The 14225-nt window shown below is 28.1% G+C and overlaps 6 protein-coding genes across 6 annotated transcripts; 3 read left to right on the top strand and 3 right to left on the bottom strand.

Annotated features, from left to right (window-relative positions):
• Positions 1 to 92: 92 nt before the first annotated feature.
• On the bottom strand, positions 93 to 3357 carry OCT59_015407 (uncharacterized protein; the record flags this gene model as incomplete). The annotated part of the gene is made up of 9 exons (XM_066139978.1): positions 93 to 289; positions 360 to 823; positions 906 to 1988; positions 2071 to 2301; positions 2373 to 2444; positions 2517 to 2798; positions 2868 to 2969; positions 3044 to 3125; positions 3200 to 3357. 9 exons carry the CDS (start codon positions 3355 to 3357, stop codon positions 259 to 261), a joined length of 2505 nt encoding a protein of 834 aa, XP_066002801.1. The 3' UTR covers positions 93 to 258.
• A 739-nt stretch (positions 3358 to 4096) lies between these two features.
• Positions 4097 to 5447, top strand: OCT59_015406 (uncharacterized protein). Its single transcript, XM_025308959.2, has 4 exons — positions 4097 to 4286; positions 4356 to 4529; positions 4605 to 4690; positions 4763 to 5447. The coding sequence occupies exons 1-4, from the start codon at positions 4271 to 4273 to the stop codon at positions 5147 to 5149; spliced, it is 663 nt and encodes a 220-aa protein (XP_025189111.2). The 5' UTR covers positions 4097 to 4270; the 3' UTR covers positions 5150 to 5447.
• A 157-nt stretch (positions 5448 to 5604) lies between these two features.
• On the bottom strand, positions 5605 to 6862 carry OCT59_015405 (uncharacterized protein; the record flags this gene model as incomplete). The annotated part of the gene is made up of 3 exons (XM_025309819.2): positions 6547 to 6862; positions 5779 to 6484; positions 5605 to 5701 (listed from the first exon to the last, which is right to left on the bottom strand). The coding sequence occupies exons 1-3, from the start codon at positions 6827 to 6829 to the stop codon at positions 5605 to 5607; spliced, it is 1086 nt and encodes a 361-aa protein (XP_025189110.1). The 5' UTR covers positions 6830 to 6862.
• A 130-nt stretch (positions 6863 to 6992) lies between these two features.
• On the top strand, positions 6993 to 9447 carry OCT59_015404 (uncharacterized protein). Its single transcript, XM_025312728.2, has 10 exons — positions 6993 to 7164; positions 7241 to 7275; positions 7365 to 7470; positions 7573 to 7654; positions 7758 to 7887; positions 7981 to 8068; positions 8150 to 8213; positions 8303 to 8465; positions 8820 to 8898; positions 8980 to 9447. Exons 1-10 carry the CDS (start codon positions 7114 to 7116, stop codon positions 9256 to 9258), a joined length of 1077 nt encoding a protein of 358 aa, XP_025189109.2. The 5' UTR covers positions 6993 to 7113; the 3' UTR covers positions 9259 to 9447.
• Positions 9448 to 9864: 417 nt separating this feature from the next.
• Positions 9865 to 11213, bottom strand: OCT59_015403 (uncharacterized protein). The gene has a single exon (XM_025312727.2). The coding sequence runs from the start codon at positions 11125 to 11127 to the stop codon at positions 10216 to 10218; it is 912 nt and encodes a 303-aa protein (XP_025189108.1). The 5' UTR covers positions 11128 to 11213; the 3' UTR covers positions 9865 to 10215.
• A 619-nt stretch (positions 11214 to 11832) lies between these two features.
• OCT59_015402 (uncharacterized protein) lies at positions 11833 to 13726 on the top strand. The gene has a single exon (XM_025312725.2). The coding sequence runs from the start codon at positions 11890 to 11892 to the stop codon at positions 13435 to 13437; it is 1548 nt and encodes a 515-aa protein (XP_025189106.2). The 5' UTR covers positions 11833 to 11889; the 3' UTR covers positions 13438 to 13726.
• The last annotated feature ends 499 nt before the right edge of the window (positions 13727 to 14225 follow it).

Below are 14225 nucleotides of genomic sequence, written 5' to 3'. Positions count from 1 at the left end.
ATTACATGCAAAAAAATGGGTGCTTATTTACGGGAGTACAGTATTCTTATTTTTTAGTCATAACAATTTATAATCTCAAATATATAATGGTGGTTATGCAAGTAAATAATTTATTTATGTATTACAATAAAATGTGGCAATTCAGTGGCTTAATACGGGAGGAATTAATTTTAGCAAAGCATAAAAATACAAGTATGTAATGGTTTAACTCTATTCTCAAAAGTATTATTAATTAGGCTATATTATTATTAATTTAGGCTATATAAGTTTGTTCATATAATCTAAAATACTAATAAATAAACCAAATATTTTAGCATCTTAAAATTGAATAATAAAAAAACATCTATTTTAATTCTTACCTTGGAATTATTGATTGTGATTTTAACTCAACTTCATTCCATTCTGATTCAGCATTTGAAAGATAAACAATAGCTCCACCTGCACCAACTGTTACTTCGTCCTTTTCGATACGAATAATAGCCGTTCTAATAACAACATTGAACTGAGAGGTTCCTCTCTTTTGACCATTACCATCCTGCAAAGAAATATAACCTAAACACCCGGAATAAACACCTCTTGGTTTATTTTGTTCTAATTCATCTAATAATTGAACAGATCGTAATTTTGGGGCTCCTGTCATTGATCCCGGAGGAAAGCATTCTCTTATGGCTTTAACGCAATCTAAATCTTCTCTCAATTGTCCTCTAACTGTAGTTACAAGTTGATGTACAGACTCATATGATTCAACTTTCATTAAGTAAGGGACTTGCACTGTACTCGGTTGGCATATATGTGTTAAATCATTACGAATCAAATCCACAATCTTTTTCGTTAAAAAAGAAAATAAATAAATAAATATTTCAAAATGATTTGCGTAAATTCCACAATTTTAATGATAACTTTACCATTAAATTCTCTGAACGTTCTTTAATATCTCCTTCAAGAAGACGCATCCTTTTCATATCTTCTTCCTTTCGTTTCGATTCACACAAAGTTCCTTTATCGCATTCTTTCAAATTTAAACAACAACATCCTCTTGCTCTTGCAACAGTTCCTTTAATAGGCTTCATTTCCATAACTCCTTCATTATCAATTTGCAAAAATTTCTCAGGCGATGAACTCATTATACATATATCTTTGCTTGGAAAAGATAATAATGCCGAAAAAGGCGCTGGATTAAATGACCTAATACATTGATAAAGTTCTACCCAATTGTCGTCTAATTTTTTCGGTACATTTGCTAAATTTGCTCTAAATTGTGTTGTTAGACACAATTCATAACTTTGTCCTTCATGTATGTACGAACGTGCTTTTTCTATTGCCCTTATATAATCATCTTGTTTCATATCTGGTGTAAATGAAGGTTGACCCGAAAAAGAGACTTTCTCATTTTGAATATCTTTTTTAAGCAGAGTTTGTTTAGAACTAGACATCAAATTATCCAAATTACGTAATTTTTCCTCAATAGACACTGTCCATGATTTATAATCATCAAGCCCTGGGTGTATTCCTAAATTATTGTCCACATAATCGACTTTAGGTCGAACTAATCCTGCTAACCAAATTTGCCTCTCTAAATGATCAAATATAATTGCTTGAGTTGCAAAAACAAATGCGGAATCTGGAATATCAGAATATTGATCTGTTGAAATTGTATAATTCGGTAATGACTCCCTTTTCATCTCATAGCCAAAATAACCCACCATTCCCAATCTAAAATCAAAAGGAATTGTTTGCTCTCTAACATTTTGTAAAGTTCCATCATCGTGCAATATCTTTAAGTTTCCCATACGCTGATTAAAATGTTTTATGGTTTCTGACATCCAATCCCAAAATGTTTGATTATCTTCCATTTTTTTATTAATTACTGATCCATTCGAACATATAACTAAAAGTTCTTTATTAAGCGTTGAATAAAATGTTGAAAATGAATTTGAACTTTCTGGCGTCGATCCCATAAATGAAAATCTATTTACTCTATCAGGTTGCTAAGTAATGGAAGTGAAAAGTTTAATTTCGATCGAAATAACCTTTGATTCTTTTTTTTTAAAAAAAAAATATTTGTAATACCCTTGCACTATCCAACCACCATGTTCCAACAGTGGATTGATCAGCTGCTACAATATGTTGAAAAACCAGTGGAGAATCAATCCATAACTTTCTTTCTAATTTCTTTAATATCAAGCAATATTCAGTATCGCTTTTTGATGTCAAAGGCTTAAACATATGCGGTTTTTTTGGTAAAACCGAATGAGACAAAATATGCGATGGAAGAGTTGTACGAGGAAATGTTACCCCATGCTAAATTTCAATAAATAAACAATAAATAAAAAATAAAATACTATGATTTCTTATAAAAGAAAATATCCAACCCTTTCTAAAAATACTCTAGAAATCATCAGAAAATTCCTGAGCAATTGATACCCATTTTCAGTGCAGATTGACTAAATAATAAATTAAAACGAATTAGATTATGAGACATTAAAACTAACTAATAAAGAATTAGCAAACCATGCCTCGGGATGAAATTGAACGCCATAAATAGGTTTATTAATATGATTCAAGCCCATAATCGTACTAGATTCTTTTAAAGGAGGTGTCAATATGCTACTATCTTCAGAACACCAAGCTGAAATCGTTAATTCTGGCGGCATATTTTTATTTTCAACAATTAAGCTATGATATCTAACAACCGAGAATGGATTTGGAATCTTATAATATAAAGACATAGGATCATCTCCTCCTTCATGATAGACAGGACTTAATCTCCCATGCATAATTGTTTTAGCATTTGTTATCTAAAATTTTTTTATATATAAAATGAATAAATGAATAAATGAATAATAATACAAATATCTTATAAATACCTGACCACCGAAAGTAACACCTATTCCTTGGTGTCCTAAACATACACCAAGTATAGGAATATCATTCAATTCCTTTATTATATTGGTGCATATTCCAAAATCCTATAACATAAAACTTATCAATTGAATTCTACGTGATTTAATAAAATGATACATTAATTACAAGAAATTCATACGGAAGGGGTTTCCGGTCTACCTGGTCCAGGTGATATTATAATATTATCGAAATACGGGAATATATTTTCTTTAAAGTAATTCCTGTCAAAAAGAGAACCAAAATATGTATAATGGAACAAATTCGAAATTGTTTAAATTAAAGAAAAGAAATTTACCAAGAAAATTGATTATTGCGGATAACTACTACGTTTTCAATACTTTTTTCATTATCCCAAAGTTGTAGCAAATTAAAAGTATAAGAATCATAATTATCAATAATTATAGTCCTTAGGGAAAAAATATCAGACGGATGTACCTTTGGATCATTCGACATGTCTTTGCACTTTTTTTTTACAGATCAGTTGTGTTATGAGAATTACATCAATCACGTGTATTTAATGATTAAAGAGATCTATTTTAATTAAAAAATTAAATATTAGATCTATGAAATTATTTTTTTTTTATTTTTCTTTTGTAAATATTTGATCGATTGAGTCAAACTTGATATAATTTAATACAATTAGTTTCATGTTGGTTTGAGAAATTTTAAATTTTACAAATGGAATAAATACTAATAATATGGCAAAAGTGAAACAAAGCAACAATTATAATATACACTTCAATCATCTCATTCTGTTTATTATTTGAATATGCGGGATTTATTATTATAACAGATAAGACATCCATTATTAAAGTCAGTATTAAACGTAAATCCATCTATCATCATTGGGAATAATAGCCTAATCTGTTCTCAGATGAAAAAGTAACGGTGATATTGGGGCAGATATTCTACGCTTTCTTTCAATAAAAAAACTTTCCTCCTGTGTAATTGCAATTCTTACTGCCAGTATTCTAGCTGAAGCATTTTAACTTTAAAAATTATATTAAAAGTTTATATGTTTGGATATTGGTATAAATATTATAAATATAAATAATGTCCTAAAATTAATAGGTATTTTTTCTGTTACGGAAAGAGAATATGATTTTTTATCGGTAATTAAAAATATATACAACTTTTTGACGGAAAAAAAAATATGCTGATCAGCTGTGGCACATTGTCATTTTTTTAACTAATCATAGAAATGACCTAAGCCCTCAAATTTCTTTTTCACTTGATTATAAGTTGGTTTAATTTAATTTTGTTCTAGATAAATAATTTAGTCATCATTTCTGTCGACATAGCACTTCCGTTTATATTTCTTTGGCGGTTCGCCAAGCCCTTACTTTTTTCCACACTACCAGTCTCAATGAAGTCGTTAGAAGGTATAAAATATAACTTTTTAAAGTACTTTACCGTTTAATTATTTTTTAATACTTTAAGTAATCATTTAGAGACTCAAGGAACTCAAAAGATCATTGTTACCTGGGGCAAAGAAAAGATCCATCTTGATTTCCTAAGACAAGGGGCCGGCTCGCTAGAGGAAACTACTTTGAAACAATTAAAAGAACGACTAAAAAAAATTACGGGCGTACCTGTTAATGGACAAAAACTGGTATTTTCTGGAGGTAATGAATAAATATTTTATAATTAATCTTTGTTGAATCAAGTATTAATATATTATTTTTTTATCCTTTTAATAGCTATAATGAAAGATGATACGGCTACATTGAGTTCTTTGGGAATTGGTCCATCTTCAAAAGTACTTTTAATGGGTACTAAACCAGACGTATGTGAAAAAATCACAATCAATCAATATATATATATATTTTTTTAATCACTAATTCAAATTTAATATTAGGACAAAGATTTAGTACAAACAACAACAGGATCACCAGAAGAGCATGCTTTGATAGAAAGAATTTCGCAATCCATTGAAAAAACAAGGACAAACTTAATTCCACAAATTGAATCATTAGAAACTTCTGCTTCTACTTTTCTTTCTAATCAAAGTACTAATAATGATATTGATAAGACGAAATCAAAATTAATTGATACTCATCATTATATTATAGAAAATTTAATGCAAACTCTTCTAACTTTAGATGATGTTGTTTGTCCCCCTGAATTTGAAACTGCTAGGAAAAAAAGACGAGAAGCAGTTCAATATACTCAAGGTTTAATTGATAGAGTCGATAGTGTTAAAGACCAACTATTGCATACTTCTCCTACTGAGGTTAAAAACTAATCTACCAATATCCATCTCCATGTATACAATCAGCATTTTACAAAATATAGAACAAAATAAAAAAATTTGTGATAAATTGACAAACTATTATTCATTTGATCTCATATACTAGACAATATACTAGATGTTTTATGTAAATAAAGATCGCTGCGATGATGGGTGCTTTTACAATTCGTTTGGATATCTTTATTGTGTAGAACATATTGGTTTGGTCGTAATTTATATAGTTTATGTTTATTAAATAAAATGATAGGCAATGTTTGATTTATTTATTATAAAAAGTAGACTTTGGACTATCAAGATAACAGGGGCCCATTTAATAGATGAATTAAATTGATAAAGTGATGATAATCTGGTTATTATAAATAATAATGATATAATGACATAATGAATATAATTAAGATAGGAATACCAAAATATAAGGCTTTCGCTTTTCTATACTTGAAATAATTACATCATTTTTGTTTATAGTGTATTTCCGAACAATTTCTTAATCTATCAGCAGCTTGTTCAGGTGTAAGATCACGTTGTGGTTCAGCGAGTAATTCATACCTAAATATGATCAATAAGACTAAATTTCAATAATAATATTGTTATTATTTATCATTAGTTGATTTGATTTAACATACCCAACTAAAAATTTCTTGATGGTTGGACTCCTCAGTAAGGGAGGATAAAAATGTAAATGTAAATGTGAATCATTCGTGTGATCTTTATTATCAACGGGAGCTTGATGAATTCCCATTGAATAAGGAAAAGAACATTCAAAAACATTGTCATATTTACAAGTAATTCTATGAATAATGTTAGCAAGATCTTTTTGTAGAATATTACCATCATCATCATTCTCCAAATCCAATAAACTAATAATATGCGATTTTGAAATAATCATGGTTTCATAAGGCCAAACCGCCCAAAATGGAGTCAAACAAACGAAAGAGTTATTTTCACAAACTATTCTTGGTTTATATTTTAATTTAATGGTTTCAAGTTGGGTATAATCGCATAATAAACATGAATTATTGTTTTTATAATAATTATTCATTGAAATTAACTCTTTTGTTGGTTCTTCCGGTATTGTTTCTGTACACCAAACTTGACAATGTGGATGTGGATTTGAACAACCCATTATTGATCCTTTATTCTCAAATATTTGAATATAATTGATATAAGATTTTGTTGACATTTCTCGATATATTTTTGTCCATGATTGAATTACACATAGTATTGCATCTTCTGACATTTCTGCCACGGTAATGTTATGCTTCGGAGAGAAGCACATTACCTTACATTCACCTCTAACACCTTCAACTCGTAACAATGACGAAATTTTATCTAAAAATTAAAAAAAAACAATTAAATTAAATCTTTGAGTACTAATCTGTTATTATACATACCTTTAGATTGTTCTAGATATTCAGGCTGATCATTTTTAACAGCAGCAAAATCATTATTAAATATAAATGTATTTTCATATTGAGGATTTTTATCACCTTGGGCTCTAGTGTTGCCAGGACAAAGATAACATTCTGGATCATATTCCGCTAATGATTCATCATCAATAACTTCTTTATGCCCTTCCCATGGTCTTTTTGTCCGATGTGGTGAACATAATACCCATGAGTTTGTTAAGGGATTAAATCTACGATGGGAATTTTCTTCAAAATTAAATTTTTTCATCGTACAAAAATTTTAAGAGCGTGATATGGCCACATGCATAGCATACATAACACAACTTTCAGATGTATGATTAAACATGTTTGCGCCACGTAATATCCATGAATATACTTACTGGCTATAATTTTTTCTAAAATTCGTTAATAGATAGATTTTTCAAGTCAGCCCAAATTACTGTAACATTAAAGTATTTTGGACATTTAAGAGGGGTTTTTTGAACCCTTCTGTGGATAATTCTCCAAAAAAACTTATCATAAGAGTTTGTTAGTAGGTTTTCGCGATGCCAAATGGTTGTCGGTCAACAGTCAAAACAATATCGTGCCCCGTCGCCTCAAACGGTATTTTTCTGCTTAAAAGTTATGAGTTATATATACGTCTATCTAACTATCTTTTTTTTAATGTCTAAAAATTTAGGCGAAGCGATCTTATACGTATGATGCCCTTATGCGGTCAGTTAAAAAGAATTTTTTTCTTTTATCAAATATTTCTGTTACTTTTAATAATTGGTTTGTTAATAATAATATTCTATAAAGAACAGATTAAACAATATAGATAATTGTTTAATTGATATGCAGAGATCGCGGGATGATGTAATATCCAATATCGGACAGATTTTAGAAAGGGAAAAAAACAAGCTTGTATTGGTATTTAGTTGTAAATTTACGATTAATTAATGTAAAAAAAAAAAAATTTTATTAGATTAATATGATCTGCTCTATTGTCTTTTCAATTAAATAAATAATCAGAAAAGAGAAAAAAGCTCAAGATTATTGCACCTTTCTCGATATCATGCTGAAATTGCAGACCAAAGTAAAGCACTAGAAGAAGGTATATTAGTTTAGGTTTATTGTATCTTTATTAAGATTGATTAAATGAATTAGTGCGAAAAAAATAATTTATATCCAAAGTTCAAACATAAATAATCATGAAGATCGCCGACGTATAATTACTTTGCGCGAGAATATTCGTTCCCGACGGGTCGCCATGGAGGAAGCGAGAGAGCGTCATCAAACTGGAAAGGAATATTTGGAGGAAAGCCTAAAGATTTTGGAACGAGATCGGTTTGTTTTGTTAATTTTTAAAATTGGATTTTGAAATTTTGTTGTTTTTTTTTTCTTTCAGATGGTCGTATTGAATCGGATTGCTGTTCTTAGCAAAACCCTTTCCATGACAACTTCCAAAATCTGTACTTGTCAGAAGGAACTTGTTGCGGACTTGCTTAATATATTTCCCATAGAACCTGTAAGTTTAGTAATCTTTTCGACAATAAGTATAATTGAGTTAATATCGATATATTTATATAAAATTATTTTATTAATACAGACACATACAGACACATTCTCTTTTAAGATTCTTGGTGTACCATTGCCAAATTCAGTATTCACTGGTATTTATTTTTACTTTGAAGATTTTTTTTAAATATAAAAAGTTGTTACATTAAATTATAGAATGTAAGTTAATTAATGTATATATAAGGTTGTGACGACGAACAAGTCGCTACCGCACTGGGGTTCACTTGTCATCTCATAAATATGCTCGCGTATTATCTCGGAGTTCCATTAAGATTTCCAATGACACCCATGTCCTCAAGGTCATCAATACGTGATCCAATAACAGCTTCCTTAGGAGATTCAAGACAGTAAGTTCATAATTGCTCCAAGTTGATTGTTTTTGATTTCCCTCTACTCGAAAGAGGAAATAAAAGTTTTGAATATTCAACTACTATCATTTACAACATGAGAAAATTAAATGTATATGTATATAATATCATATGCTCTCAGGGGCTATAACACAGAATATGTGACATGCAGAATCCCTTTTAAAAAGTTGTTGAACTGGATTATACTGAACATTGTCCAATTGGAAGGATTATTCACTAACAATCAGCTTGGAGCGCTGTAATTATCAAAATTTTCGTTACTAATTTGTTTGTTTTAACTATCTTACAAACTTAACACGTAATTTTTCATTTCCTTTTGTTTATTAATTTTAGATTTCCTTTATATGTCAAAGGAGCTGATCGTTATCGGTTTGAATATGCAGTCTTTTTACTTAATAAAAATATCGAGCAGGTATGGTTTACTAGATTTAACATTAATTAAATTAGTTTATTATTTCGATTCTAGAAAATTTAATTTTCTATATTATTGTAGTTAATGAATTCGCAAGGTATAAGCGTAATTGATTTAAGGCACACACTTCCGAATTTAAAATACCTTATCCTCAGTTTGGTATCAGGCCAATCATCGTCATCACATCAACGTAAACTTACTTCACATAATTATACCATACCACATACAATCGCAAGCACAAGTAATATCTTGTTTGAAGAGGAAGAAGGAGAAGTCTCAAAATCATCCAATACATCAAATAAAAATACTAATGAATCACTTCAAAAAACTTCTCGAGGATTTAAAGTTGGAGTAACATAATAATTATTGAACTTGAAATTAGTAGATGAAGGACGCTTTTTTTTATTTAAATATTTCAAATTTTTTTTTATTTAATTAATTAAGGGAAGGTATAATTTAAATTATGTACTGTAATTTTCTTTTTTATTTTGGCATTGCATACACTGTACACTTTTTTTTTATTAAATAAATAAATGCTTTCTTTCAAGTCAATAATGATTTTCAGACTATTTTTTTATTATGTCACGTGAAATAAGTAATATCTTATATCTTTAGGGTTTATGCACTAACAGTTTGACGCGTTCACCGGAAATTTTACCATCGGAAATCGTGTCTGTAGAATTTAACGATTAACAATCACTGAAAACGATGATTTAAAAGACGTCGAGTTGACAAATCAAAATCAAATCAAACTTTTTTTTGTCAAAAAAAATCTGTGATTGTAAATTGTAAATTGTCACTTTATCAAGATAAGTAGATAAGTTTAAATCGTTATATCAAAATAAGATTGATAAGATTTATTAATAATAATTATGCTCAAAAAAAATAAAAGTATTTTATACTTTTGTTGTAAATGCTGGTAAATTCGATTTATATGATTTATGATAAAAAAAAATTACTTAATATAAAAAATAATAATTTTTTGAAATTTTATAATTTTATTGCATATTATTAGATATAAACATTTTTTTTGTAAAATATCGATTACTAACTAAAGATCAAGTACAAAGATCGAAGTACTTGAAAATAATTCTTGTTCACAATTTAATTTATATCATTCAAATGAATATTCAACACTTTACAAAAAGACTAAGATGATGGTAATTATATTACATGTGAAAAATGAACATAGGAATAAATGAGATAAGAATGAATGAATGAGAGATATTGAACGAAAAAAAAAGGAGATTAACTTAGGCATAATGTATGTAAAATATGAAATCATTTAAGAAAATTTTAAATTTAAAAAACGTAAAATCATCGTTTAGAATATTTCATAAATGCCCATACAACAACACCACCAATCATAACCCCTTGTGCAAAACCACTCTCGATCTTTGCCCAAAACCATGCATTTGTCCCCTTCAATGAATTCTTCTGTTTAAATTTCTCTTCATCTACTTTGTCATTTTCTTCTTGATCCGGTTCGATATTTGAAATAGCTTTTTCAATAATTCGATTCAATTCTTTAAAACTTGTATTATTATCATTATTATCTCTCTCGATATCAGATTTTAAAAATTCTTTTAATTTATTAAATTCTTGACGAATAAATTTTTTATCATCAGAAGTTAAACTAGGAAATGTAGGAATCAAAAAATCTTTTAGGTCATTATTTAAGAACGAAGAGGTACTAGACACGGTTGTAGAAGAATAAGAAGAATTTCTTGATAAAGAAGGAAATTGTTCATCACTAGATTCATCACTAGATTCTTCAGAAATTTTCATTCCAGTGATATCACTACTATTTAAAAGAATTTTGTCTTTTAAATGATCCCTTCTCAAATTTTTGACACCAACCATAACTAATTTAATCCATTTTTCATTAAAATTCATTTGTCTCAATTGTTCTTCTTTTAATCTTAAGAATTTTCTTCCGGTAAGTGTAACATTTTCTTCAACATGCCTAGATAAATCTGATACAATTGCAGGGGGGTAAATACGTAAACAATAATTTAGATAGGATGCTACATGAGACGATGACCATCTTTTTAGGTCGGATGGTAAGTCTGGATAAGAAACCGGTTGTAATGGTGACGATTTTAATGTTGGTGGTGGTGAAGGTAAACTTTGTAAAGACATTGAACGAAGTTTATTACGATTTTTTGATGGATTATTCGGATAAGATGAAGAGGAAGAATTTATTTTTGGGGAATGAAGTGGTGTCATTATTAATTATTCTCGTTATATCGATTTTTTTTTGTTTTTTTTTTTTAAAGAGAAGTGGAATTCATTGCACAGAGAAAGGGGGTTAATGAACTTTATTTTCATTGTGAAGATAAACTTATATAAAATACGCGTGTTACCTATAACTGGTAATGCGGAACATACAAAACGATTTTTGTGCAAGTCTTATCAGAATCATCGTACCACGTGGTGTATGATCTGAGGTTGCACCAGTCTGGACTTGGACTATAGAGTTGTTTTCATTTTTAATCGTTCTTTCAAATGTTATTTTTTATCGCAAAACCTAAAAAGTAAAGAAGTTTCAAGAATATTGAGATAAAGCAGATCATTTGTTTGTAGACAGCCCAGGCTTTAGTTTTTGAAAGCAATTCTTGGCAGAAAAAGAAGTTATTTAAATGTTTTAAACTCGTCAATTAAAATAAATGCAGTAGTATTTATATAATTTTTGAAATTCTTTAAATAATATTTTAAACGTCACGATAACTAAATTATTTAAAATTCTACAAAATCACGTGAACCTTATATCGATCGTGGCATAAGAGTGGTATAATATATTAAGATTCTCTCCAAGATCACTTAAGATCATGCATGAACGTAACACTCAAAATACGTAATTAGGTGTACAAACATCCAGTTATAACAATGTATGTAATATATATATTAACCTTTTAATTGAATTTACAAAGTTTTTTTTTAAAAAAAAATTAAAAAAATATATATATATATACCAGTTTGATATTTATCATGTCTTCAATACCTGTAGAAATATTTCGACATGTATTTGGACATTTTTCTGATGATAAACGTTCATTATATTCATGCCTTTTAGTTAATAAAATATGGTGTGGTATAGCAGTATCAATTTTATGGAGCAATCCCTTTAAATATATAAATGGAACTAATGGAACTTCAGCATCTTTAATTACGACATACCTTTCTTGTTTAGATTTAAATGAACGTGAAATATTAATCAAGTCAGAAATAGATTTAAAATTATTATTTGAAAAAAAACCAACTTTTGAGTACGCAGAGTTTTTAAGAAGACTTAAATATGAAGATTTTTACGATTCATCTTTAGTATGGTTACAAAGTGTTATGGAAGAAAAGATTGAAAAGAATGATTCAAAAATATTTATAATAACAAAAGAATTATGTAAATTATTTATGAATAAATGTTCAAAAATACTTTATTTAAACATTAATTTAGAATCGCTTCGTTCTCCGGATAATTGTGCGGATTATGCGGCTATACCATGTTTTCCTAATTCAGAAACTAGTTTATCACAATTAGGAGAATTTATTTGTTGTGGAGACTATGATAAGAAAAGAATATTTATGGCATTATCAAAATTTAGTAAAAATATAACGAAATTAGATATTGATTATTATTTAGATGATAGGGAAACTTCAGCACCAACCAATTTGGCACAATTAATTAAAAGTCAAAGATCATTACAATCTTTTAAGATTGGTACATATTATAGATCATTATCAAAAATTATACCAGCATTAGAAAGTCAACATAAAACTCTTAAGGAAATAATATTTCGTGGTATTGATTTTGATGAGGGAGTAACCTTTGCACCTTTGATCCCTTGTAAAAATTTAGAATCATTAATATTTATGACATGTGATAATGTTAAAAATGAGGCGACAAAACCATTGGAATCAGCTCATTTCCCTAAATTAAAAAAATTGGTATTTCACGTTGAACATAATCGACCACCATTAGCATTATCATCACTTATCATCAATAATTGTAATACTTTACAAGAAATTTCATTAGGATTACCACCAATTGATTCACAGGATGATCCAAAAATAATTGAGACGATAATTGAATATTGTAAAAATTTGACTATATTCGAATCTCATTTACAAATTCATCAATTAAATTCCCTTTTAATTTCTTGTAAGAATTTAGAAAAATTAGTAGCCCGTGGTAGAGAACCTTTACGTGTGGATGAATTTTTACCAAATATTGGTAACAATATTCCATCAAGGTTAAAAATACTTGTTATTCATGCTATATGGTCTTTCAATCCTAACACTTTAAAAGAATTTTTAGATTATTGTCGTGCAGACTTAGAAACTATAGGATTTCCTGATTGTTATGCCATTAATGATGATCATTTATTCAATTTTTCAGAATATGCAAGAGAGAAAGGATCTCTCAAAACTTTGAATATTAGATCAGCATCTAAAATTACTAGAAAAGCCTTTGAAATCGCTAAATCTGATATTGAAAATATTGAGCATTGTGGTGGTTATTGTGATGAAGATGATGAATAGAATTATTATGTGAAGGAAGGAGGTGTGAAAACTTTGGAGAAGGCTTTTTTAAGATAAAATTTGATATTCTCTCTGGAAGGTAAATTAGGGAAATACAGTACGTCTATTTATAAGAAATTTAGCATTTTATGATTTTTTTTTTTTTTAATTAAAAATTACGATGATATTTATAAATAATTAACGTAACTGAGTATTTGCTTTACTTTATTATCATTTTTGTTTTAAGAAAAATGTGGGTTTAAATAAAGTAAAAATAAAAAAAGAAATTTGTGAAAAAACTCTTTAATATAATTAATATATCATAAAGTTTTTCAATCTTTGATCGATTCTCATTTCTCACCTTTTTTTTTCTTCTTCGGTCGCCCGTATATAATAATATGATATATATATACAGTATACATATTCGTTGACTTTAAGAATATTGATGTTATATACTCATTGACTTTATGGTGTATTGACTTTATGAATATAAAAAAATGATTTTATTGAAAAAGAAATATTTCAGTTATTAAAAACATTAAGAAACGCGAATCGAAATGAATTTGAAAATCTTACTTATTATAGTGATGAGTAAGATTCTTTTTTATTTAAAAGTATATGTAATAATGTATAATAAATGAAGTGAAAGAAACAAAAAATTATAATACCTTAATAATTACGGTACGGGTACGATATGATATGACCTCCATTGTATGATATGATATGATATGATTCAAATACGTACATAAATAAATTTAATTTCAAATTAGAATATTTATTATTATTATTTATTCGTATACTTCGGTCAA

The sequence above is a fragment of the Rhizophagus irregularis genome, chromosome 23, assembly GCF_026210795.1.
Source record: "Rhizophagus irregularis chromosome 23, complete sequence".
NCBI lineage: Eukaryota > Fungi > Glomeromycota > Glomeromycetes > Glomerales > Glomeraceae > Rhizophagus > Rhizophagus irregularis.
This window is presented reverse-complemented; position numbering and strand designations above follow the sequence as displayed.

What these genes read in the sequence shown, in the direction of transcription:
- OCT59_015406 (XM_025308959.2), top strand. An exon ending in AAAACTGGTATTTTCTGGAG is followed by an intron (nt 4,530 to 4,604) that starts GTAATGAATAAA and finishes TCCTTTTAATAG; the next exon opens with CTATAATGAAAGATGATACG. An exon ending in TAATGGGTACTAAACCAGAC is followed by an intron (nt 4,691 to 4,762) that starts GTATGTGAAAAA and finishes ATTTAATATTAG; the next exon opens with GACAAAGATTTAGTACAAAC.
- OCT59_015404 (XM_025312728.2), top strand. Translation starts at nt 7,114, where the DNA reads ATGGTTGTCGGTCAACAGTCAAAACAATATCGTGCCCCGTCGCCTCAA. An exon ending in GTGCCCCGTCGCCTCAAACG is followed by an intron (nt 7,165 to 7,240) that starts GTATTTTTCTGC and finishes CTAAAAATTTAG; the next exon opens with GCGAAGCGATCTTATACGTA. An exon ending in AAAAAAACAAGCTTGTATTG is followed by an intron (nt 7,471 to 7,572) that starts GTATTTAGTTGT and finishes ATAAATAATCAG; the next exon opens with AAAAGAGAAAAAAGCTCAAG.
- OCT59_015403 (XM_025312727.2), bottom strand. Translation starts at nt 11,127, where the DNA reads ATGACACCACTTCATTCCCCAAAAATAAATTCTTCCTCTTCATCTTAT.
- OCT59_015402 (XM_025312725.2), top strand. Translation starts at nt 11,890, where the DNA reads ATGTCTTCAATACCTGTAGAAATATTTCGACATGTATTTGGACATTTT.